This window comes from Hipposideros armiger, unplaced genomic scaffold (assembly GCF_001890085.2).
Source record: "Hipposideros armiger isolate ML-2016 unplaced genomic scaffold, ASM189008v1 scaffold_501, whole genome shotgun sequence".
NCBI classification, from domain to species: domain Eukaryota; kingdom Metazoa; phylum Chordata; class Mammalia; order Chiroptera; family Hipposideridae; genus Hipposideros; species Hipposideros armiger.
In genome coordinates this window covers 806,749-832,562 of record NW_017731851.1, presented here as the reverse complement: position 1 = coordinate 832,562, position 25,814 = coordinate 806,749, and the positions used below count along the sequence as shown (strand labels likewise).

At 46.5% G+C, this 25,814-nt stretch overlaps 1 protein-coding gene and 1 long non-coding RNA gene across 3 annotated transcripts in view; one reads left to right on the top strand and one right to left on the bottom strand.

The window, feature by feature from the left end:
• The window catches only part of BCAR3 (BCAR3 adaptor protein, NSP family member), a 105,975-nt gene that overhangs the window by 49,369 nt on the left and 30,792 nt on the right, over positions 1 to 25,814 (top strand). The window contains exon 1 of one of the 2 annotated variants that reach the window (XM_019667551.1): positions 4,597 to 4,882. The exons of the other annotated variant lie outside the window; for it this stretch is intronic. Within the exon in view, the coding sequence (XP_019523096.1) occupies positions 4,799 to 4,882 (84 nt within the window). The 5' untranslated portion in view covers positions 4,597 to 4,798. Of the gene's footprint in view, positions 1 to 4,596; positions 4,883 to 25,814 lie in introns of those variants that run through there. 2 annotated transcript variants of the gene reach the window in all.
• On the bottom strand, positions 1,189 to 4,457 carry LOC109396038 (uncharacterized). Its single transcript, XR_002126778.1, has 3 exons — positions 4,226 to 4,457; positions 2,914 to 3,008; positions 1,189 to 2,225 (listed from the first exon to the last, which is right to left on the bottom strand). It is a non-coding gene; the product is annotated as an uncharacterized LOC109396038 (long non-coding RNA).

Sequence of the window (25,814 nt, the reverse complement as noted above, 5' to 3'; positions counted from 1 at the left end):
GGTTTTCATAGCCTCTCAAAGAAGATTGAGACCCTAGAAGGTGTGAGTCCGCTGTTTGAGATGTTGTGATTATGCCCTGTGCATCTTCTTTTAATTTTGCTTTAATGCCAAAAAACAGAAAACCAAGCTTATATGATGTAGGACTTCTGAAGCGATACCAGGAAATGGTGGGGGAGGGATGGGATGTGGTAGCACAGAAGGCCGAGTCAGGACTGGGTGCTCACTTAATTTTGCTTCACATTATCAGTGATATGATGTTCATAGTCACTTAGAGAAACAGAAATTTGTGGGAGGACATAAGGCCCAGTAGAGAAAAATCTGTGAACACTGTCCTAAGTCTCTTTGTTTATGTGCTAGGCAGATCAATACCACTTCCGGACAGAGACCATTTAACAGCCATACTCTTTCATCCCCTTGAGGAATCTGGGAGGTGGTGGGGCGGTGGGGGGCGGTGGGACTGTCAGACTGAGATGTGTACAGCAAAGACTCGTAAATGCACCCTCTGAGTTTGCCAGTGCAAGCAAGCATCTTGTGCACAGTGATACACAAAGTGGCCCAGAGAGCTGCGCTGGTGTTTCCTGCCCTTCCTCCGAGTCCAGTTTGCATTCCTTTCTGGAGCAAGAAATATATCACATTTGCATGTAGGGAGATGTGTTGAGCTGTCTTTGACAGCCTGCAGAGCTTGCTGCCAAGCCTGGCGTGAGGCGGTGCCCTCTTCCCTGAAGGCCTCTCCTCTAGCCCTGTTGCTTGTTATGTGAGGGTGAGTGCTCTGGGACACACGAGCTCCTCCCCTAACCCCTCGCCTCCTGGTTTACTGTGCGCAGAATCACATAAACAGGCTAGGTGCCTGGGAAGCTTTGGGAAGCAGGCTTGCTGATAAACAGTCCCCTTCTCTGGCCCAGGGCCTCCCAGGTAGGTGTCGAGCCTGCAGAGGGGGTCCTCTGAGATTCAGGATTGGGCCCGTCCAGGTTAATCTTCCCTGCTTCCTAAGACACCAGGAGAAACGGGGTTGGTAGCATCGGTCTTACTCCCTATCTCCTTAAAGCTGTCTTTGTTCCCTGAGAGCCCGATCACTGGGGTTTAGTGAAGACAAAAAGCCAGGAAGGATAGATCTTTCTACAGAGGTGAAGAGTCTCAGTGGTTGCCGCGAGAGCTTGAGTTGTTTTGACCATGATGAATGGTGTTCACCCTTTGACTGACCTTCCAAGTGAGTCTCTGTGGGCAAGGACGAGCCAGGCCTTGCAGCCTTGGAGTAGTGCCCTCTAATACTTGACAATGACCAAGAACACCTCAGTGCATGTAGAGTTCAATGCTTTAATTCTGGGCTGGCTTTGGGAAGGGAAACAGGGGGCGTGGGCAGCCCTGTTTTCCTGACTGCCCTGAAACAGGGAAAAGCAGATACCTGGTAGGCACATCTTTCTCACAGACCTCTCCCCTCGTGCCACATCAGAAAGCATGTCTACCTCACTGGTAACCTGATCTTCTAGTAGGGACTGGGGCACTTTGGGAAAGGGACTCCGTACTCGCTTTCAGACCCTCTCAGCCCAAGGACTGTTGCCTATAGGAAGCATGTGTCTGTGAAATATGGCTAGCAGGCAGCTTCTGTTTCCATGGTTACTAAATAGGGCAGGTTAGTATTAGGGCTACCCAAGGAAACAGTGGCATTGAGGGCAATGCTTGTGCAGGGGCCTTCCTCCGGCCTGCTTTTACCCACATCCCAGATGACGTGGGCAACATGTGATCTGAGGTAATGGGGATTTTCCTCAAGGGTCCACCTACCTGCCCAGCCCTGATTATTTTCACAGGTGTTTCCCTTGGTGCAGAGAAGAGAGCCTCCAAGGTGGCCAGAAGGGGTCGCTAGAGAGCACAGAACTTTCTCAGAGCTCCTCTGCCTGCTCAGCCCCTCTGTCCATCAGTCCCCAGGAGTTGCCTTAGCCACAGTGAACCCTGTCCCAGGAAGAGCATGGTGTTTAGAAAACCCTGAATCCAAATTTGACTGGTCCTATATCACATGTACCAAATCACCAGAGAGTGACCTGCTGCCCCAGCGTAACAAATCACAGCCTTTTCATGAGAGGGTGTAACAGGTTTAATTATAAAACATTTAAAAAATCTCTTTCTTGTGTTTCCATGTGATCAGATACCAGGTTCTGCAGTCATAAGCTGGAGTCCCTGGTCCTTTGTCTGTTCTCTGCTGAGTGACGGGCAGTTCTGGTCCTGTGTTGCTTTGTAACAAGAATAGAATAATCATTGTGGGGAGAACGTGGGAGAATTGATCAGTGTGGTTGGGAGACATTTAAAAGCATAACAAGTCAGTGAAGGGCACTTTGCAAATTCATGCCATTATCATCTTTATTTGCAATAACAGCATGTTATTTTAGTCTCTTTCCTTGGCCATTTTGGGAGAAAATTGATTAAAACCTTTGAACTCTGCTTCAGAAATTATTTTTGATGTGGAACAAAAAAATAAAAAGTGCTTAGGAAACAGCTACCTAATAAGATTAGTCGTTCTTTAATCCTGAGAGAACCAACTTTGGGGACATTTTGGAGACATTTCTCAGAGTAAACAGGGAAAGGCTCAGGTGACAACACCTGTGATTCTGCTGGCACCTGGGATCTTTTATTTTGCCTTTACCCTGGCCCTGGAGCACTCAACTACATAATTCTATGAAATTACATGTCTGGGTTATTTGCATATTTTCTTTCAGGAATGCACTTCATTCACACTTTCTGCGGGTAGGGTATGGAATGCAGAGGCTTTGGCTGACTAAGCTCAGTGAATTTCTGTGCAGGATTTAAGGAGCTGCTTCTCTGCTTTTGAGGCTGGGGACCGACCGGTTCTTTTTTTAGCCTCTTGGAGAGTTTCTTAGCCTGAGGGGAAGAGGAATAGCAGGTGAAAACTGAGCCCCTTACCTGTTGGCCATTGGCCTGATTGATGAGTCATCCCCACAAAATTGCTGGAGCCACAGGCGCTGGCTGCTCTTGTGGATTTACCCTTTGAACCCCATCTAATAGAGATGAGAGCAAACAAAGAACTGCTTCCTCATGGATACAGTTCCTGGATCTTGGAAGACAGTATTGACCCATCAACTGGATCATCTCTAAGGGCCCCTTCAGTTTAAAAAAAAAAAAAAAGACCCCAAACCCATGAGTTCTACCACCTTTGGTGTTTGCTTTCAAGTTCTCAGGTAGGTGGGCTCCCCAGGACCCAGAAGTTCCCAGGACTGCACATCTGACCTCCAGAACCATGGAGGAGAAGGAGTGAGAGAGGAATCCAAATGAGGGAGCAGAAAGGAAGTCAGCCCCCCTAGTTGTTCCTGTGGTGGCAGAGCCTTTGTAGATCTAGCCCCACGTTGGATGTGTTTATTAGGCCGAGCCTCTGCTCCTGTCTCTCCTTCACACAGAAGCTGCTCACCAGGCATTGAATAAACAGTTCTCCATCTTCACAGGCCAACTAGACCTAGTCCAAAGGCCAAAGCCTCCTGAGGATTTGACACTTATTCCATTGAATGTTTCTCATACCTCCCTCATGCCTCATCTGATGTTGTTCCTTTCTGGACTGAATAGATGCTCTTCTCTCTCATTGCAAGTTTCTGCCTGTGTGAAGTTTTAGAAAGCTTAGGACACATTCCATTTTTGGATGTCCAGAGCCACAGAAAGTTAATATTTGAGCAGGAGAGGAAGAGCTACAGGGAAAAATCTGGGTTTGATATAAAACCAAAAAAACTTAAAAAAAAGAATCAGTGAGCATCCACTCTTACTGGAATGAAAGAAGAAAAGCAGTTATTTCCTTTCCCCCCTAAAGGCATTTAGGACACTCTTGGTAGGGGGTGAAGGCCTCTTAGCGCAGAAGAATCCCTCGATCTCACTGGACCTGAGGCTCATGTGCTGGATCTGGGTTATGCAGAGTGGGCAATTAAAGTGAAGATGGGCAATTAAAGTGAAGTGTTCAACGTGGAGGGGAGTGAGACAGACAGTTGGGTCAGAAGAGACTATACAGCCTGTCCCCCATCCTCCCAGCAGACTGCTCGGCCAGGTGGGGAGGACATGGGGCACTCAGGGTGTTTGCTGACAGACTTGCTAATTAAACACCAAGAGGCAATATTGCTTTCCCAGTAATGATGGCCATGCCAACGTTATCAGCTGTAAGCTGGCTGCCAGGAGCATCCTAATTAAAAATAAACAGTTCCAGGGTGGGCTGGGAGAGTGGGGACAGGGATCCTACCTGGGTTCCTTAGAACTTCTAGGATTGCTCCTCGGGGAAAGTCACACCCTGGTCGCATTTAGGTCCTTTATTCAAAGGAGTCTCTCTCTCATCGCAAGGTGGTGTGATGTATGCTTCCTTAACCCCTAGGTGTTGGGGTGACAAGCAATCAGACAAAGCCTCTAGGAGAAGATTGCCTGGTGCCTGCAGCCCTGGGAGGGAAAGGCTGCTCTAGGGGATAATGATTTCTTCTGGGTCTCTAAATTGAGGGGACAGCGAAAGCCCAAAGCCTCTTCTAAAAGAGGTTAGAATTTCATCAGAAAGCAAGTCTGGTCACATGAGAATTTCTGGCACTGTGTGCATGGCAGGCTGGACACCAGCCTGCCAGAATTGAGCGAGTGGATCGTATTGGCTTCAGCGGAGGGGAAAAGTCCCAGCCTGGCCTGGGAGAAGGAGCTGGCTCACTCCCCCCAGCGTCCGGACTGTGGGCAGGAGGAGCACAGCTGCTGCGGAGAGACTGGGGCTCCAATGCCCCGAGCCCCCTTTCTTTCAACCCTAAAGAAAGTGTGTGGTCCGGGGACTGAAGACTGAAAGATGCCTAAGGAATGCAATGCTTTCCACACCCTCTCGGCAGCTCTGTGCTGCTTCTATCACCGCAAGTCTTTCCTTGGAGTCAAGGTAGGTGTGGTTTTGAGATAAGGTACATCTAAAATTTTTTGGGGGGGGGCCTTGAAAGCATTAGTTTTCTAAAAGGCGCTAGAGAAAGTTTGCAGACTGCTGGTGCTAAAAACAGAGGTGCTTCTTTGACGGATCTTCATAAGCCCCTAGAGGTGCACCTCCCCTGGAGGCAGAATTCAGTCCCACAGAAGGGGGCTCCTGATCTGTGTTTTGGGATGAAGCACTATTTTCCAGGACATTTTCAGTCTCCTTGGGCTGAAATTTTATGCCAAAGACAGAGCTGTTTTTCTTCTTTCTCTTTGTCTCTATCTCTCTTCCCTCATTCGTAATGCACGGGAGATGGCTGAGCCCCTCTCTCCCCTTAACCTTCTGGTCCATTATGTCAATAATATCTATAATGTACAGAAACCACCAAATATCTCCTTTCAAATCGCAGCCAGGCTCCGAAACATTTCAGTATTCAGAGCTGTCTATTTCTTTCTGCTCCCATTTTTAACCTTTGTCACAAGACCAATGCCAAAGGTTTTGCGTACTATGTCAATACACTATTTCAATGAAAATATTCAAAGAACCTCCTCTGACTAACTCCCGATGTGGCCTGTGTTCTATGTTGCCCGCCTGTGACAACACTAGGAGTTAAGATTAATATAGGCTCTCATTGATCTGGGGTTTGTCTGCCTTGGGAAAATCCTGTCAGCCCCAGTGTAACTGTGGACCTCACTTATTCATGGGAAATAAGAGCCAGAACGCTCTCAAGGAATTCTTCCCACCCTGACAGCAGAGCTCCCTCTCCCGAGGGATGGACTTACTCGGTGCCATTGAAAAAGCCACAACAGGGTTATGCTGTCCTGCTTCTGTCTTCTCAATAATGCTCTAAAAAAGATTTTCTCAGGGAAATTTAACAGGAAAACTTGACAAGGGGAGAAAGACCCCTGTGTAGAAAAATTCTATACACTCAACGAGTTTACGGCCCTGTTGCAGTGTTCAGAGTAGCTTTCTAACCATTCAGCAAAGTTCGTTTCAGTCTCCGTGTCAAGAAATTGGGAGGAGGGTGAGAGATTAATCATTGGTTAAATGTGTTTTCTCCCTGAGTTAAGAGCCCCTTTCTATCCTGGAGCCCAGTGGGGTGATATGAGGACCATGTGGTTTCTGGCCTAAATATGGATTGTTCTCTTGTGGGGCAGATGAAGTCATACCATTAGCAGTATTTTAAAGCTGTCAAAGATAAACCAGGAGGTCCCAAAGGGAAGCGTGTACTTCAGGGATTGGCAGTAGGTTTTTCACTCTAATAGAAGTCCTTTCATAAGCCAACTTCTGCTAATTTAGAAAAGAGTGACTCAGCATCTGGTATGTGAGGTAACAGCCCATAAATATCTGGGTCTGAGTGATGAGGTTCTGTTTGGATACCCCTGCTCCTCTGCAGTTATGTCCTCCAAGGCCTGCACAGAAAGGCACAGTAATGTATAGGGTTAGTCTCAACCAGCCTACTTCAGCCAGCCTTTCCCGGCCTCTCCACCATGCGCTATTGGTTGACTGTTGGTAGAAACGCCCTCCTTTCCGCTCAGAGTTCCTACCCCATCCCCAGTTTGTTGCATCTTCATAGCATAGAGAGAGGGCCTGACCTGCTCCCTCAACCAGAAACTGGAGCCTTCAGACCCAACTTAGAGTTTCCCACGGACCCTCAAGATATGTTTCCCTGTCTTGTTTTGCTTAGTTACCTGGGAAAGAAAATCCACCTGTGCTTAAACCCCTCCTCCTGCCAGTGTTGCCCCAATGATAACACTGCGTCACTTTATTGACTCCCACTTTAATTAGGGGTTTCAGGTCTTGCTGCTCCTAATTAGTTTCTGTTGCAGTTAGAGTTTCAAAATTAAATTGGGATTGATTGCCTGATAGCAAAGCGGAAATAAAGCTCCAATTCTTGACCATGTAGGCTGCTTCCCTTGGCATGAATTTCTCATACCAAAAATAACACTGCAGTAACCATGGTAACTTTCCATTTGGTCTAATCCATATCATCTCTGGAGAAAGTCGAGTGTTATTAATAGTGTTTGTTGTATGGGAAGAAAACTAAAAATATAAAAGCTCCTTTGCGACATAAGAGACCAATCACACTGGTGCTTTCAGGGAATAAGATATTTGCTGAGATTTTGCAGAATTTAGGATGCACTTGGGGCCTCAACCGGACACATATACAAAGGCCCTGGGAAGGAATTAAATGGGAGGCCAAGATTGGAGAGCAGTATCAAACATGTGCAGTCGTTGCTGGCCCTCATGGAGTTAAGCCAGAGATGAGATGTTCCAGCTACACTGAGGGACATGACTTTAGCGTCCCAGAAGAGGTTTCCAGTAGGCAGTCATTTCACAAAACACCACTTGATCTTGGGTGAGAAAAGGAAAGGATATTTTGCTTATGCCCAATGGAAAAGAATTTGGAACGGAGATATTCCACATCCATAACATTACTGGATCCCATTCAAGTTCAAAAGTCCCTGAATGTCAAATACAGTAGCCCCATCAGTGTGTAAGCACTCTGTTGGGTGTGCGTGTGTGTATGTCAGGGAGGGCGGGCGGGGTGGGGGGGTGATAAGTGACAGCTGAGCATGGCTCCTGCCTCTGAAGGACTTAACCACAGAACATTAGGTCCTGGTGTCGTTTCGTTACATTTGCAAAATGCTTGGTCCAAGGTCTGAGTTCTTTCACAAGTTGTCTCACTGGAGTCTCAAAACAAGGTCTCTGGGTTGGTCAGAGCAATTGTTTACCCCTTTTCACAGAAGAGAAACTGAGACTCAGAAGAACTACCTGGCCAGATTCATTTGGTTAGGCAGCCAGGAGTAGAAATCAGCGTTTCTGGCCTCAAGCCCAGTGTCCTTCCTACGATTCCATATTAAGACCATAGAAACCTGAAACAAGATAATACGAGGTCTGACAATTAAGTTCGCGAACTCATCCTAGAAAAAGTGCTACATACGCCATTGCTGAATATCACTATGGTCACCTTCAAAGTACTCCCCTTGTAAGCTATGCACCGACGCCAGCACCTAGTCCACCCTTCAAGCAATTTTGGAACTCTTTTTCTGGAATGGCCATCAGAGCTATTGTATTACCCTTGATTTCCTGAATGTCATCAAACCGTCTTTCTTTCAATATTTCCTTTATCTTTGGGTAAAGAAAGAAGTTATTGGGGGCCAGATCAGGTGAGTAGGGAAGGTGTTCCAATACAGTTATTTGATTAGTGGCTAAAAACTCACTCACAGACAGTGTGAGCTGGTGCATTGTCGTGATGCAAGAGCCATGAATTGTTGGCGAAAGTGCAGGTCATCTAACTTTTTCATGCACCTTTTCAGCACTTCCAAATAGTAACCTTGGTTAACTGTTTGTCCCGTTGGTACAAATTCATAATGAATAATCCCTCTGATATCAAAAAAGTTTAGCAACATCGTTGCAACACGTTTGTGAACTTAATTGTCAAACCTCGTTTATTAATACTTTAGTTTGCAATTCAGTTGGGAAAGAATAGTGTGAACTTCAGTTTTAAGTAAGCCTGCAGGATTCTATAGGCTAGGTAATGCTCCTTCAGGCAGTGGCAGGACCACCTTAACTCCCTAGTGAATTACAGAAGGAATTTGGTAAGAAGCACAATAGATGACATTTCTGCATCTGGCAATGAGAACAAATCCCATTTCTTCTGGTCCCTCATGTCTCTGATTTTTCTTGTGTGTGGACAGGGGAAAAAAGAGCTGAAATTTGCCTTCTTATCAATGACTACTCCTGAGAAAAGTTGGTGTGGCTGTGTCAGAAAACTTGATGGGAACCTTGGAGACAGGAATTACCTTGCAAGTGCAGAATAGACAGTTTTCTAAAAGAGCATAAGCAGACAGGCCAGAGTATGGGGTCTATGGATAAATGAACCAGTAAGTCTCGAGTAACCAAAAGTCATCAACTCCAGTGGCAGTCGTCTTGTCAACAAGAAGTCATGGTTAGAAGGCTATTGATTTTAAACAACCACTTTCCCGCACACACAGCTTGGACTATCCTTTGCAGCCACAAGATGCTGTGTATAGTAGGAAGAGCTTACTTAAATCATGCTGTTGCTGTTGTTGTATTTTGTTTAGCTTTAAATCATTTCCCTTGTCCTGCTAAAAATATTTGGAGACTCTAAATATACATTACAGCTTGAGGTGTCCCATTTGCCCATCCCTAGAGGGTTGGGTCCCTGGAGCTTGTTTTTATTAGAAATCACCTTTTTATGTTGGAGTGTATGGTGGAGCAAAGATTCCAATGTCTTCCCTGTGGCTGGTCCCTCAGTCTGTCTCCTATTGTGACAGCTTGGGTACTAGTGACATATCCTGGTTTCAACAATGGCCTAAGTGGCCTTTGTCAGTGGGGATGATGTACCATCAACCTGTGCAAGGTAGAAAAAGCCTTTCGGGAAATATCTTTCCAAATGACTGAGCCCCTCCTCTTACTGGCTGCGAGTTGCTCGTTTATAATCCTGCCCTACAAACAAAAGCCCAGCACAGCTTTTTTTTTTTGCTTTTTTTTTTTTTTAAGAGACCTAAATGCATTCCATGGCATCTGGGAGCTTCAGGGATCTGGTTTCAGCATCAAGGGAAGGACAGGGGCTGTGTCCCAGCGTCCCCTCCCCACAGACCCCAGAGCTCGGATCCTGGCTGAGGCCTTGTTTTTGTTGGAGAGAGATGGGTGGGAAGCAGAGACGAGATTGGGATCCTGGGAAAATTCTGTTAGCGGGTTCAGCACCTCCAGGACTGTGGAGAGGTGAGCCCGTGCCAGACACTGGGGACGACCCTGGAGAGTCGGGTGCTCAGGGCGCAGAGGTCTTCCTGCCCCGCAGTGTGAGAGGGCAGCAGTACACAGAGGACCAGGCCCGTGTTGCTGGGTTTAAAGATGTTGTCAAGGACAGCTCTGGGGCCTTTTAGCTGATGCGCATTTCAGAGGAGTCTCAGGCTTCCTGGCTGTGGAGAGAGGAGAGGGTTGCCTGGTGGGGTTGGACACCACTGAGGCATCTCTGTCCTCATCTGGATTTCTAGTGCGTGTCCACAGCTCCTGGAGCTACTGTAGGAATCTGGCTCTGGCCATGAGAATGTCACGGCTTATTTTTCTGGCTTATGAAAAAGCTATGATCAATCTTTTAGTTTGTATGGAGAACAACTCTCTCCAGTGTCCACTCTAAAATGTGGCCTTTTACAAAAGTGAATATGCACAAAGAACTGACAAGCTAGACTCCTATATTCTTAGTAAGACAGGATTGGAAGGATCACTGAGCCAGCCTCCCACTCACCATTCATCTGCTCATTCCCAGCCTTACCCCCTCACCCAGCATGGGTGTTGAGGGCCTACTGGGTGAGACAGAGTGAAAATTCCTGCCCCGGAGGAGCAATTCTGTGTCCAGTGGGGAAGATGAACATGCACGCAGTTCTCTCCACAGTATGTGGTGGGTACAAAGGCAGAAAGAATACGCAGCGTATTGTGAGAACCCGGGCAGGGGTATTTAGCCCAGTCCTGGGAACTTCCTGGAGGACGACATGCTGCGTGGCAGCTTAAAGAGGAGTAGATAAAAGAGGCCCGGGAAGGAGAAGGCATCGGGCTGGAGTTGAGGTGTGGAAGGAGATGAGACCAGAGAGGCAGTTGGAGAACAGGTTGTACAGGGCTGTGTACTAGGCAGAGAACAGTGTGGATAGGACGTGGGGTGAGGGTTTGGGGGGTTGGTCCTTTTGTGTGTAGGATGAGACTGAGGAACATAAACAGCGTGTCCCCTAACTTACGCCCGTGTCCTTGAAGCCTCCTGTCAGCTCTGCTTGTCCTTGCTCTGTTCACTCCGGTTTCCCACCCTCCGCCTTCTCTCTAAGCCCTGTCTTTTTTAACACTCATATTAACATCTTGTTTCTTACTTCACAGCAGCAGTTAAGACTATCAGGCGTGATGTTTTCCCATCCCCACCCCTGCCTCCACAAGCTACAGCTCTATCCACACCCGTGTCCATGGTCCTTGCTTCCTTCCTCCAGCCCCCGAGGATGAAGTGTCCCTCTCCCTCACCAAGGCCAGTCCTGCCACCTGTGCCCACGAACGCCCCCCTCCTCAAAGACTCCTCAGAGATCTTCAGTCCGTCCCTCTCTACCAGCACTTTCCTCTCAGCTTATAAACATGCTCCAGGCTTCCCCATTCTAAAATTAATCCTCATTTCCATGTCTTCCTTCCTGATCCCTGTCTGCCTCCACCCAAAGCTGGTTAACACAGCCTCTGCTTACTCACCTCCCATTGGCCACTCAGCTCCCCACCCCGCCCCCCTGCTTGCCAAGTCCAGGAATTGCTGTCCAATTCTCATTGCATTGGAACTCTCTGCTGCACATGACATTGTTGGCCATTCCCTCCTGAAAGTCTGCTCTTTCAACCTGTAGGATACCACACTCTGGCCTCTTGAATCCTTCCTGACCAGTCCTACCCTGTTGTTATGGACTGAATGTTTGTGTCCCCTCTCAACAAATTCTTATGTTGAAATCCTAGCATCCAATGTGATGGTATTAGGAAAAGGGCCCTTTGGGAGGTGATTAGGTCATAAGGGTGGAGCCCTCATGCATGGGATTAGTGCCGTTATGAAAGAGACCCCAGAATACTCTTTTGCCCCTTCTGCTATGTAAGGACAGAGCAAGAAGAGGTCTATCTATGAACCACGAAGCAGGGTCTCCCCTGACATTGAATGTGCCACCACATTGATCTTAAACGTTCCAGCTTCCAGAACTGTGAGAAATAAATGTTTAGTGTTTACCCACCCAGCCTATGGTATTTTGTTGCGGTAGCCCAAAAGGACTAATATGCCTGTGCTCTTCAGTTTCTCTTTCTAGCCTACCTCTTAAAAGCCAGCATCCCCTAGCCCTCTTCTCCTATGCCCTCTCTACCCACCTCCTAGGTGACTGCTGACATAGGATACCCCCTCTACACTGAGGATTCCCAAGCTGTGTCTCCTGTTCAGCACTTCTCCACAGCTCCTGGAACCTATAGCCTGGGGAGCCATGCACCCAGATGGCCCACAAGCACCTTAGGCTCTGCATCTTCTTCCACAAATCTGCTTCCCTCTCATGCTGCTGTATCAGGAGCTGCCACGCCTCTTCCCCTGATTCATCATCCACATCTAATCAGTTACTAAGTCCTCATGGTTTTACTCCCAGACATTTCTCTCATCTGCCTCTTCCTCCCCGTCTCTGCCCCAGCACTATACTGATTCAGGCCTCACCTTCTCTTGCTTGGACTTCTTTAGTCGCTTCCTAATTGGTTATCCTGCCCTAAATCTTCATAAGAGGTCATTTCATTACTTTTCTATTTCTAGAGATGGAGAATGTACTGTGCCCTTATGGCAATACATTCCTGCATTTGAACAACTCTAATTGCTAAAAGATCCTTCCTTGTATTGAGTCAAAATCTATGCACCTGGAATGTCCACCGCATTCTGCAGTTAAATGGACGTCACTGTCCTTCAGATGCATATTTTTTCCCCTTTCTGTTGTGAGCACATCTGTTTTGAGCATGCCAAATTAGTTGGTATGAGTGGGCACCTAGACATAAGACAGGAGGGATCCTGGATTGATATCCCTTGGGGGTTGAACCGGGAATACTTGACCGGTCAGTGTGTGACGATAACATCCCAAAACTTCAGATATTTCAACATAGTCCTCATTCTCCCCTCAAGTCTTTACTGTACAGAGTAAACATTTCCAGTTCTTTATATACTTTGGGAGATGGATTCTAGATTTCAATCAATCCCTACTCCATAAGTCTGAGCAAATCATGAAAATTCAAGGCCTTGGTCATGTTTTCTCCTGTGAGATATAAATATTCTTGCTACCTATTTAACTCCAGGTACAGCGTACATATTCATGAGATGTGAGTTGTATTGTGTTGGGTGTCTTGTCCAATTGCTGTTTTTCTGTTTCTGCCCATGACATCTAGCATGGTGTTTGTGGTTTTAAAAAAGCTTATTAAATGAGGCACATGGATGCAAAAGCTTTGAACTCCTCTGGGAGAAACATACCTTGAAAGTGATGTGTGAATTGTATATTGGAAGTGGTAGGGTTGATGCTTGGTCCAAACCCATCTTGTGATGAATCGTTTTTTTACTGAGAACCTACTATGTACTTAGCTCCGACATATGAGGCACTTTGTCCCAAAGCCAATTTCTGAGACAGTTGTTAGTCATGGTACTATTTTGGAGAGAGAGAATTTGGAAAGTCATTTATTCCACACCCTACACTGGAAAGCTTTCTGAATCTTTGGAGTTTCCGCTCTGTGTTTGGCATATCTCGTTTTTCCTTCCAGTTACATCTCCTCCTGTCTTTCAACCACATGCATTTTGTCAGGAGTGCCTCATTCATTCGAGGTGAATGCAGGAAAGGATCAATTAAGTTGATTTTGATTTTCTGATATTCGTACTGAAGAGCAAATAGGACATCATAATTTGAATTAAGATGTTGAATTAACATGATTAAATTAAAGACTTCTGGTTTGAATCTCCGTGCATTGTGAGCTTTGGTCTGCTGGTCTTCAGACCCCTGTCTTGGGGTCTGCCAGAGGCGGGATGGCAGTCTGTTTTTTCATTCTCCATTGATACTAACAAAGCACTACTATTACTGAATGGAATCTTACTGCCAGATCCAGCGATTAATATTTCACTGGGATTGTCTCATTTCGCCTGTGTGCCAACCCTGTGTGAGAGAGAGAGGTATTATTGGAAGTCACTTGAGGACATGGCAAAACAGTTTAGAAGGGGTTTTCATAGGTCAAGCTTCTACTTAGCTTTTATTTGAAGCCCTTTGTTTCACCGGCCCAATACACCTTTAAGAGCAGCCAGTGACCTTTCAGCCTTCATCTTAAGTGTGGCCCATCCGATTTCTCGCTGGGAGGAATCAGAATACAGGGCTGCCTCTTGGGGGTAATTTGGATGTCTGGTCCTCTGTGGGCTGCTCCAGGAAGTCATCATCTGAATTTGATCTAGAGGGGAAGGTACCCTCCTCAGCTTTCAGCATGGCACGATGTTGACAAATGGCCTATTGAAAATATCCTCATGTTTCAGTTTATCGCTTACCAGGGAAAGGTGAGACCCCCCTTGGAGCTGAGCACTGAGTGATCCCATGGGTAAATAATGCTTTGTCAAGAGGGTAAGAAACATGATGGGCAAACCCACCGGGGCCAGGTAGGGGGGGGAGCAGATCTGGTGTAATGAGTGCACTGAGCAAGCTCTCCCACATGCGGAATCCTTTGTGAAGGGAAGAAGCCATCTTTTGGGTTGGGTGGGTGTGCTGCATCCTGTCAAACTTAGAATTCCTCCTGCAGTTTTCAAACCGAAATCAGTCTCCTTCAGTGAAAAATAAGTTTTGGTCCCTCGGTGGGTGTTCCATCAAAATAAAACTGAGATTCAAAAGCAATAGCATCGTGATCCTACAGGATGGGACAGTATGGAGGAGAACTTGCCCAGAGAATGACTGGGGATAAAAGGCAACAGGAGTTTAACATCAAAGAGAGCCAGGGGTACCGATCAGAGTGATTCTAATGTAATTAGTTTGGCGTGGAGAATTAAGTTACTGTTGCTTTCAGACTCCAGCCTGCACAAATTAAAATTAAATTAGTCTTTTTCATTTACACACACAGAAAGCCGAATTTTAATGGGAATTTCTTTTTATTTTTATTTTTTAGACTCACTTTAAGATTTTTTTTTTTAATGGGGAATTGGGGAAATGGGAACAGCACTGGGGAGTTGGGGGGAGGGGAACAGACAAGTTGCTGTCCTTTTGTTCTTCAGTCTAGTTGTGGAGGATGTTGCTTCACTGGCCTAAGCTGGCACCATCATTGCGCTCTTCCAGGGTGAGGCAGATCAGTTGCTGGCCTCTGGACGGCCGCTCACAGCGGCTGCTGGCCGCTCACGCTGGCTGCTGGTTACACACGGTAGCCCATGGCAACCCACTGCAGCAGGGGACTGCAGCCTACACCATCGCCGGCGATCCACAGCAGCCCAGCTCCAGGTCGAGCTGTTGTTCAGCATCTTAGCTGTAGAGGGCAGTGTCACTGGCCCTCATGTGGGATCCGAACCGGGGCCCTCTGGCGTCCCAAGCCAGTTCTTAACCAACCTGCCACTCGGCCAGCCTGGGAATTTCTTAGCAAGGTGTTTCACAGATATCCTCTTCATATTTCCTATCGATGGTTTCTGAGCCTCTTTTGATAACCCTTTGATAAGGTTTGATAATGAATAAAATGAAATTTCTTGGATGTGGGCTCTCGGGGATTCTGATGGCATTTTCCTGTCTGTACCAGGGTGTGATGGCCCCCATATCATCATTTGCCTGTGAAAAGAAAAATCACATATAGTAGGAAAATGAAGCATCTTAATTTAACAGCAAATTGCAAATCAGTTTTTAATGACACTGGAGTGAGAATCTGGTGTAAAGTATGATAAATTACACAGGTTTAATTATAATATGGTAAAATGGCTTCGGAACCCATCTGTAGAATCTGCTGAAGATAAGATTCTTTCTAGGATTTTGAAAAGAGAAATTTGTATCATTAAGATACTTAAACATTAACATCAAATTAATCGAAGTGTTTCAGAAAGCTAAAAGTTTTTGAAATTTTCTGAAATCTCTTTGCTTTCTTCGAAGGGGCCAGAAACTCTCAATGAGCTCTGATAAGGTAGAGAAAGCACTGAGAACGTCAACAAAACCACTGTGGTTGATGGCTGTACATTCTCTTCAGATGCCTTGTCTCCTCAAAGAAGCTGTCACCTTGTCATGTCATGGAGTCTCTCTGACCCACCTCTGCATCTCCCCTCAGATCTAGCCCAGGAGGCCGAGTAGCACCGTGGGCTCTCAGTCAGTCCTTGAGTTTAATCTGAGGCACAGTGTTCCAGGGACTGTCAAGCTCTTGATTCAAATTGACCTCCTAATTGTTTCCGCAGAACTTTGGCCAACAGGGTGCAGTATGTATAAGTGAGGAAGCTGCCTACAAAGGCTGCTTCACCGAGCTTTAACATAAAGATTGAAAGGAGCAGGCTCAGAGGCAAGAGGCCCAAGTGAGACCAGAGGTCCCCATTTGTCAAGTGCCCAACAGCTAAAAGGCAGAGTCCCCAGGGACACCCTCAGGGCCTCTCCCTGTGAGCTCATAGTGTATCTATGTGTGAATTCGAAATAGGCGCCCTTTCCTCAAGACAATCCATTGCCATCTGCCAGGCAACTGTTTTAATCAATACACAGATTTTTGATGGTGCGCATGAAGGGCACCCCCTTAGATGTAGTGCTGCTGTGCTGTACTCGTCCTGGTGCCAATGGCCAGGCCACTGTGTGCTCACCCACTTGGCGGAGCCAGGCTGAAATGCCCAAGTGCTCATGCCAACATTTGCCTTTGTCTACCAAATAGGAGATTGAAAGTTTGAATTTGACATTTTTTCCTCTTTGGACTTTTATTTATGAAGTTAATTTTTTAATGAAGTGAAGGCTTTGGCTTTAATCACAGTTATTAGCATGAAAAACTCTTTGTCTAGCTTAGCCACCCCAGTGGGAAAAGTTGGGTTAGTAAATTTAAGCCTTTCTTCATTTATCTTTGGATTATAATAAAATGCTTTTAGGTAAGCTGTAAAGCCAGAGTGTCAGTAAAAGGGGACACAGAACCCAATATATGAATTATTTCATTTCAATGCCTTAGGGTTGCCAAAAATGCCATCCCCTTTCTTTCCATTCTACCTCAGATTAAAACATTCGAGGGCTTATATGAAAAGTTGCTGGGTTTAAAACTCGTGGAGAACTGGATTTTTGTTTTTCAGCCTGTGGGCAGGGTTAAGAGTGGCAGAAGTAGTTGAGATTTATTCATTCTGTGGGTTCATGATGAATTTATGCAGGTTTTTAATGGTAAAAATACCGATTGGATCTCTAAAAGCCTTTGATGTACTTTGGAATTTGGTTATAAACTTGTCCATTGCTTGAGATTCAACACAAGGCAGGGCTTCAAAGGGGCTGAGTTTCTGAAATCTCCAAAGAATCTCATTTTTAGGCGGATTTGTTTGCAAGACAGCCCTAGGTATGGCAACCTTAGCGAGGCTTCAGAATGCTTCGCGTAATGGTTATCCAAAGTGCTTTTTTCAGAGTGGGGGGGAGCTCAAGCTCTTCATATGTTTACAACACTTAATAGGGACTGCGATGACGCAGGCTTCTTGTCATAGCGGGTCTTGCCAGAGTTCAATGGATTGAGATGAGGGTCTGTCTTTGTGGACTCTTGCATTGCCCCAGCTTGGGCCACCTGGTGACAGTTCACAGCACGACCCCAAGAGGTTTCCTACCAGCTCCTGGGAGGACAGAGGTTTTCCTCTGAAATTAGACCAATTTTATATGATGTTTCAGAATGCCATTCGGACGTATAACTTTGTGATCCTAATTTTTGGATGAGATTTCTAGAAAAACGTGACCTGTGGAGTTGTTTGGTCCCACTTGATGAGAGGCCTGGACTGTTGTTGACCTCTTGCTCAATTGATAAGCTGGTCCAGGGCAGAAGAAAGAAGCTTTTGTTTGAGAGCTGGTGCCATTTAGGGTGTTGTGACCCGACACTCCTAACTAGGATAGAATAGCCCAGAAGCTTGCTTCCTCTTCATTCTCTCTCCTCTCCCCTCCCCTTACCTCTTCCTCTTTTCATGCACATTCCCTTCCTCCTTTTTTTCATTTCAAGCAAGTTAACTGCCAACCTTGATCATAGGCTAAATGACTGGAAAAATCATTTTGAAAACTCAACAAAAAAACGTACCGACTAAGTGTCCAAGGCCCTGAAGGATACATAAGCTCTCTACCAGGACCTCCCGGCCTTGTGCAAAACATGCATCTTTCTTGCACTCTCATGCTGCGACTCAGTCACCTGTGTCCTATGGACCTGAAAGCCAGCTGTAGCTAACTGTAACCACATGTACTTGTTAATATTGAGATATATGTATGCAAAGTGCTTGTCACCAACGGGAAGTGCCATCTTACAAGTGGTCACCGTCACTCTGCACAGATGGAACCATGTAGCACTACTCAAAACCCCAGGAACTATTGACTTTGAGCTGAAATAAACAGAATAAACAAACCTATGCATAAGTAGAAATTGGTTGTTCCAACTTCTAGTGTTTTTATTCCCACAGAACTAAATTCTCAAGGGCCAGATATCTCTAAAATCTTCTGATGGATTTTATAACCTTTAAAAAAAATTCCTTAGTGGGCTGGCCGAGTGGCGCGTTGGTTAGGAGTTGGCTTGGGACACCAGCTCTGAGCAGCAGCGCCCCAGTTCGGATCCCACATGAGAGCCAACGATGCTACGCCCTCTACAGCTAAGATGGTGAACAACAGCTCGACCTGGAGCTGGGCTGCTGTGAGTCGCCGGCGATGGCATAGGCTGCAATGGGGCTGGCCAGCAGATGGCGTGAGCTGCTGTGAGCCGCCGTGAGCGGCCATCCAATGGCCTGCGAGCGACTGCCTCGCCTGGGAAGAGCGCAATGATAACACCAACCTGGGCCAGTGAAACTGACGTCCTCCACAACTAGACTGAAGAACAAAAGGACAGAAATTTGTCTGTTCCCCTTCCCTGATTCCCCAAACGCTGTTCCCCTCCCCCACTTCCCCAATAAAATCTTAAAAAAAAAAAAATTCCTTAGTGAAGCAATTTTTGTGGCTAGGAGTCATCTTTGAAAGGGGGTTCAAATTCCCCATTGTTTCAAGTGAGCACCTACTGTGTGCCAGGCACAGTGCCAGATGCTTTTTGTGCATTAGGTCAGGTAGTCCTGTGACATGGGAACTGCTAACTTAGGTACATAAAGAAACAAGAGAAGTCTAGAAAGATGGCCGAGATTACCTGTTCTTCACCAACCTCCAAACTCTCTCCTTTTCTCCCTAATGAGTGACAAGGAAGCTGCCACATAGAGAGCAAGAAGAGAAGCTTGGTCCTGGTTAGTTTTTTACTAGGCATTTGCTGTGGGCCAGGCACCAGGCTAGGCTCTGGGAACCAAACACAAATAAGGCATGGCCTCTGTCCTCAAAGAGCTTGTGCCCAGCAGACCACATGGCCCCATTGTGTAGAGTCCGTTGGTAGATTCCCTGCCTGCTTAGATAACATCAAACTAATTTAGAGTGGCCTTGAAGGCTCCCACCTGCCTCATCTTCCTGTCTCGCCTCTCCCCATTCCCCAGCCTGGGCTTCAGCCAGGCTGCACAGTTGACACCTCTACAGGTGTGTCTCTCTGTCTGCTGGACCATGTGACGGAAGCATGGAGGAGGGACATAAGGGACAGTGTATTCAGGTAGCTATGGAATGTCCCTGCTACCAGAACCCTGTGTCAGTGCGTATTAGGAAGAGAGCTCAGGGCCAGATAGAGAAAGGGTATCACCTGCCTTATGAAGGCTTTGGGTTTTATTTGTAGGTGACTGTGAGCCCTTTGGAACATAGCCAATATTTCCCCAAGCCTCAGCAATCCATGGACCCAAATAAAGTCCTAAAAACTTTAATGTCCCAAATCTGCTGACTCATGGACCTCACTGCATAATGGCAGTACCCTTGCCTGTCTGCCCTACCAATCAAACACCTGCCAGTTATTTTCAGGGGTCCAGAAGGATGCTTCACTTAGGTGTCCACAGCCCTCTTGGGATCTGCGCCTCCTAGCAAATTCAGACCTGCATCCCTGTATGTGGTGTCAGTATGTGACAAGGATGGTTCAGCTCACTGGGCTGCAAGGAATGTGTTCAAAGCTCAGGGATCTGGGAGGGTAGGGCAGGATGGGGGTCTGTGTTACCCATGGACCAGGTCTGAGCCCTAAGAAAGTGGAAACTAGGCATAAGAAGCCCATCCCTTTGTTCGTTGGGGTGCTGGAAGAGACTATGGATCTCCTGTCAGTCCTAGCTTGGGCACCCCTTGACTAAAGTCTCTGAGCCAGGAGTGATAGGGTAAGTCTGTGGCATTGTAGGTGGGATATAGGATCAGAGATGGGGTTGGGGAAAATTGCTAGGATGCTATTGCAAAAGTGCAGGGAAAACAGAACAGAGTAACTTCAGTGCAGATTAGAATGGACATTAGTAAAGGTAGACTCAGGAATTTCGTGATCAGTGGAAGCCAATTTTGAGGGTTCTAGTTTGGGTAATGAGGGCAGAGGTGGTGTCAATGACCAAAAAATGGGAAGGAGCAGGCTTTTCCCAGAAGATGACTTCCATTCATCCATATTGACTTCTGAGCTCTGAAGTGGATTCTGGTAAACATTCCTACCTCGGCACCAACCCTAAGGGTTGGAGATTGAGGTTTCATTATCAGCGCATTTCAAAAGACTCTGAACTAGCCTTGTGCCGCCAGCCTTGTCCATTCCATTCTGCTTACTGCAGCCAGATTGAGCTGTCTAAAAGTATCTTTTTTGTACCTATTGCCTTCCTGGACAGAAATTTTCTTTCCTTTTAAAAAAAATTTATTATTGTTATTATTTTCAGTTACAGTTGACATACAATATTATATTAGTTTCAGGTGTGATTAGATATTTATATAATTTATGAAGTGATCATCCCGATTACTGGACAGAGATTTCAATCCTCTCAGTATCTGAGTATCTGAAGTGTGAACCTCTAACCCCTCAGCCTGCAAGGCCAGGCTCCCCTCCATCCGACCCCTGCCTTCCTGGTCCAGGACTCCTTTGATCACAGGTGACAGGAGTCCAGCAAAGCCAGCTGAGGTTGCAAGGAGAATTTACTGGTTGATATAACCAGCTGGAGCTCATCTCTCGCTCCTCTTCTCTTTGCATTGCTGGTTTCATTCTCAGTGCATTCTGCTCCACCTGGCAGGAAACACGAAGGTGAAGCAACCTCCATACGAGTATCATGACATTGTCAGAAGAGTGGGTAAAATGTCTTCTTTACTCAGTTCCACTTAGAAAAATCCCAGAAAGAACTCTGATTGGGTCAGGTTGGGTCAGGGGCCCTTACCCGGATCAACCAACCAGTGATGGCCAAGAAGGTAGGGTCTGAATCACAGGCTTGTTAAAAAAAAGGAGCTCTCCTGGGGGAAGGAAAGGTGATATATTTATGACATATGTAACTCTCACCCTCTCTCTCTGTCACACACACACACACACACACACACACACACACACACACCCCTGCTGTTGTACCTCTGCATGTTTCAACCCTCTCCTTCCCAACCAGAACTGCCATCCAAGCAAGCCCAACTACTCTTAGCTCCAATGCCTCAAACACCCTTTCTGTTCTCAGGTTTTACTCTCAAGGGCCAACCCTGGTTTCCCATCCTCTCCTTCCTCCTCCCCACTCCACCTGGGACCACAGTGACTCTCCTCATTCTGACACAGGAGAAAACAAAACGACAAAGAGGTGGAGTAACTTGCTCTGGCTACAGAGCTGGAGGACCAGGGATAAAATCCAGGCAGCGTGTGTCCAGAGCTCAGGGGCTGTTAACCTGTTTCTCTATGTATGGTCTTCCCAGGCCGTACCCTCCGTGAGGGCAGGGACCAGGGCTGTCATCCTCTGCCGGCAGCTGGATGGTTGGCAGATTGCTCAGTCATGATTGTTGATGGTCCTGAAATGGCGCCTCCACAGCCTTTCTCTTTCTGGGCCTGAGGAAAGGGTCTTTGCTGGTGATTTGCACAATTTAAAATTCTGTGGGAACTGGGGAGCTTTTCTTACTGGAGAGACAGGGTAAAATCAATATTAATTATAATGCAGATGCCATCTTTTTCTAATCCTCTCAGCTGTCTCCTACATGCAAATGGGTGTCCGAAACCTCCTCTGAGGCTTTCCCACAGATCACCCTTCCTCATCTGAGGACTTAGGAACACAAACCTTGGGTCCCATTGTTGTGCCTCATTTGAAATGCAGGCTCTCATGTCACGCAGCCCTTGCAAGATGAGGCCTCATTTCATTCCTCCTGGGCTGGAATAGCTTTTTCTTCCTCAGAAAACTGTTGAAATGTGGGTTTCCGTGTTAATCGAGGTTCCCAGCACGTTTGTGGAGCTGGCTCTGAGCCTCCAGAATGTATTTCCCAACCATCTCTTGGGCTCTGGCTATTCCGGTCTGTCAAGACTAGACTTGCCAGGGGGGCCACGTGGGGCTGCAGAGATGTTCATTCCAGATTCAGAGCGATATGCATGATTTTTGGAGCCAGCCTCAGCAAGCTAGGACCAGTTCTGACCGTGTAACCGGACCAGAGGTGCTGGGGCTGGCGGGCAGCAAGGTTTCTTGAGAGGATTGAAGAAACTTGTGGGAGGCAGCCAATGGGCACTGATACAAGTGCCAGGCTGCTTTCTTTAACTGCTTTCCCCCAAAAAAAGACCCCCTATGCCTCCATGCATCAGACCTTAAACACCTCAAATATGAACTGTTTATTTATATAACCAGATGAGTAGCAGTCTGATATAAGTCTATAATAACAGTTAACAGTGCTGACAGTGTGCCAGTGTATGGTCTAAAGTGCTGACTGTGTCAGGGTATGGTCTAAGTGTTTTATAGATATTGATCCATTTCACCCTTATTGACATCTCATCACATATTATTATCCCCATTTTGCAGACCAGGAGACTGATACTCTACAGAGAGGTAAAGTCACTTGTCCAAAGTCACTCAGCCAGCCAGTGGCACAGTGGCCTGTGGAGAGAGGGGACAGGCTGGCCATGCTCTTCAACACTGTGCTGTTAGATCTGTTGCCATCAGGATTATTAAAATGCTGGCAGTAAGAAGAATGTAGCCAGACTCAGATTTCCATGAAAAGCAACAATTGTAGTAACTTATGAATGTCCTAACTAACCTTCAATTTGGTGTGACAATTTACCTACCTCTCTTCTCAGACCCCAAAGCTAATGGGAGTCATGAGAGTAGGTAACCATGATAGAGTTGTTACTCACCAACCCTTCCTCTCTCCATCTCTTCCTTTCTTTTTTTCTTTCCTGCTCAAGGTATGCTTATTACTTAATTTATGTACATGGCACCTTTTCTTATACCCTGCCCCAAAAGAACCACTCCCAAATTTCTGGCAGATAAAGAGTAGAAGATAGGGTCTTGCCTGCATCTTTCTCTCATGGTGGCCATGGGTGGATTTGGCTTCTGGAGTGAACCTAGCAAGACCTGTGGGCAGAACATCCAGAGCCCAGCAACTTCTCTTCCTTCAGAGGTTGAGCTCCAGCTGCTGTGTGGGGTGGAGTTCAGAGTGGCCAGAGCCCACGGCTGGTGCAGCAAAACCTACTTCTGTCTCAGGCCTCCCCTCACTCCCACCTTCTTCCTTCAAGATAAGAAGCTCTGAAACAAGGAACAAAACTTGCCTTCTAGGAATGATCTTCGGATTCAGGGGAGAATATTTACAGAATTTGAGCTTGGAGAAAAAGTTGTGTTACTATAGTATGGTCATTAGTAACATTTATAGCATTTGTTTGAAAGATTAATTATTCATGAGTTTTCTTGCTGTCTGTCTCTATCTGGCGGTTGAAGAAAATACAATCCAAAGGGCCAGCAAGTGTTGCATGTCCACTCAGTGTAAACTTTCTGGTGGAGCACAGCTGTATTATACAGGCTCTGGGGTGTCATGATGCCCTGTGTCCCAGACGCCTGCTATCCCATGCCAACAGAGGAATCGAGAATGACTTGGGTCCAGCCTGTCTCTGAGGCACGTTGAATTCAGAAGATGTCTGCAGAAACCAGTGTGATAGAGTCGGAAAATATGAGCTAGGAGAAAAGGCTATAGAAACTGGACATGATTTCCACGATGTGCTTCTATCCTCTTTATTTCCCCAAGATTGGAAGCTGTGGGAGCGCTGGGACCTGCCCCTTTGTTCTGTCCCTTCTGGTGCTTAATTCTGGGCTATGCATAAAATAACAATGCATGTGAATATTGTGTAAGTGAAAACTTCTTTCTTCTATGCTTTCCTCAGAATATAGTCTCAAGAAGGGCAGGAGGATTCTTAGGGCATGAGTAGAATCCGAACTTCAGAGGACACAGATGATAACCCAGATGCAATAAAACCATTGCCAAGGGCAGAGGTACTATTGTGTTACCTTAAATTGCTAGAATTTAGTTTGTAACTCAAAAGACCCCCCAAAACTAGCTTAGGCCAGGACTGCAATGGCTGCATCTTAGGGGAAAATTCAAATTCCTCCCGGAGGGTAGCAGGTAAGTGGAAGGGGCACTGTTAGCAAAAAATTTGGTTGTTTGGAGGAAGCTTAACAGAATTCTGCCAAATGTCACAGATGCGTGTGTCCCATGAAGCAGGAATCTCATTCCTGGTCCCCAAGGAGCACAAGTATCAATCACAATGCTCTCAAAGATACAAATGGGTACATTCTGTCAAATTTTCTTATATGGTCACCCCTCACAACCATGGGATTGACAGCCCATCAGAGTACTTACCTATAGTGGCAAAGTCAAGGTCTCGTAAAATATAGGGACTTGGGAAAAGTAATCAAAGCTGCATTCATATATGTGATTAAAACAGTAAGTGAAAGCTTTAGAAGACATCCATCCCCCAAATAACCACTATTTAACGATGAGGGTGACCATATGTAGGTGACTTTTGAATTGCCTTCTTCAGTTGTTTGAGAGACATTGCCCACATCATCTGCTGAGGCAGAAGCTCCCAGCAGCCAACATGCTAGTTTTAATGTAGTAGAAACAGCCCTCACTGGCTTGAAATGAAGAGCTCTTGGCAATGGCTCGCTTGATCTGGACCTGCTTCCCTCCCTTCTTACCAATCTCTCCTCTATCTCCTCTCCCTCTTTTTCTCCCTCCCTGTCTCACCCCCTCCTCCCCCTTTAAAATACAAGTTTAGGCCATTGTGTAACCTCCTAACTTTTCACAATTTATGCAAGAGCTGAAGGGCATATTTTTTGAAGTCTGGTCTTCCCTCCCAAATATTTGGGAGGGTCAGTCTTCCTAATCTCTGTTGCTCTCCTCTCTAAGCACTTCCCTATCATGCCCCATCTCCAGAGTCCACAGGGGGAGAATATATCGTGAATTTTCCTCTAAGGAGTTAGGACTGAAGTAACAAGAGAGCTGATTTTATATTTTTGGTAACAAGTATAAAACAGTACTATCTCAAAACCTGGAGTGAAAGATTGTTGCATATAAAAATGCTTCAATATCTGATGTTTATGCAAGATGCTGAGAAAGGGAGAGTGGGCGGAGGTGGGGGGAGTAGCCTGGGTGTTGGGCGTCAGGGAGAAAGGAGAATGCAGAAATAATGGGAGAGGGCACTTTCAGTGGAGGGTTACAGAGGATCATTCCCCTGCTGTCTACACTTTCAGAGCTCAGACCGAGGAGAAGTGGGCCCAGGCTGCAGCGTGAGGGATTTAGGCTGGGCATACAGATTATCAGGGTGGCTAAATAGGGGCCAGGGTCACAGTATCCTTGGGATTTAGTTCAGCTGCCACTGACAGGAACACCCAAAATAACAGGCTTAAACAAGACAGACGGTCACATGGAAGACCTGGAGGCAGCCAATTTGGGGCTGGTGTGCTGACCCCACAGTCGTGAGGGACCCGGGCTGGTTCTTGCCTTCTGCTTTCCCATTCCTAGGGCGTGGCTTCCTCCTAAAGGTCCAGGATGGTGTTGCAGCTCCATCCATCACATCGCAGCTTAGAAGTCCCACCAACATTGCAGCTTACCTAACTTCCTCTGCCAGGACTTCATCAGGTGGCCACATCTCCCTGTGAGAGCGGGAGGTCATACTTTAGCTGTGTGGCAACATGCCCAGCTAACACAGGGCTTCAAATAATTCGAGAGAGAAGAGGTGGAATCTCTATAATTAAGAAAAGATGTTCCTGGGCCGGCCAAGTGGCGCGTTGGTTAATAGCTGGCTTGGGACGCCAGCTCTGAGCAGCAGGGCCCCGGTTCAGATCCCACATGAGGGCCAGTGACACTGCCCTCTACAGCTAACATGGTGA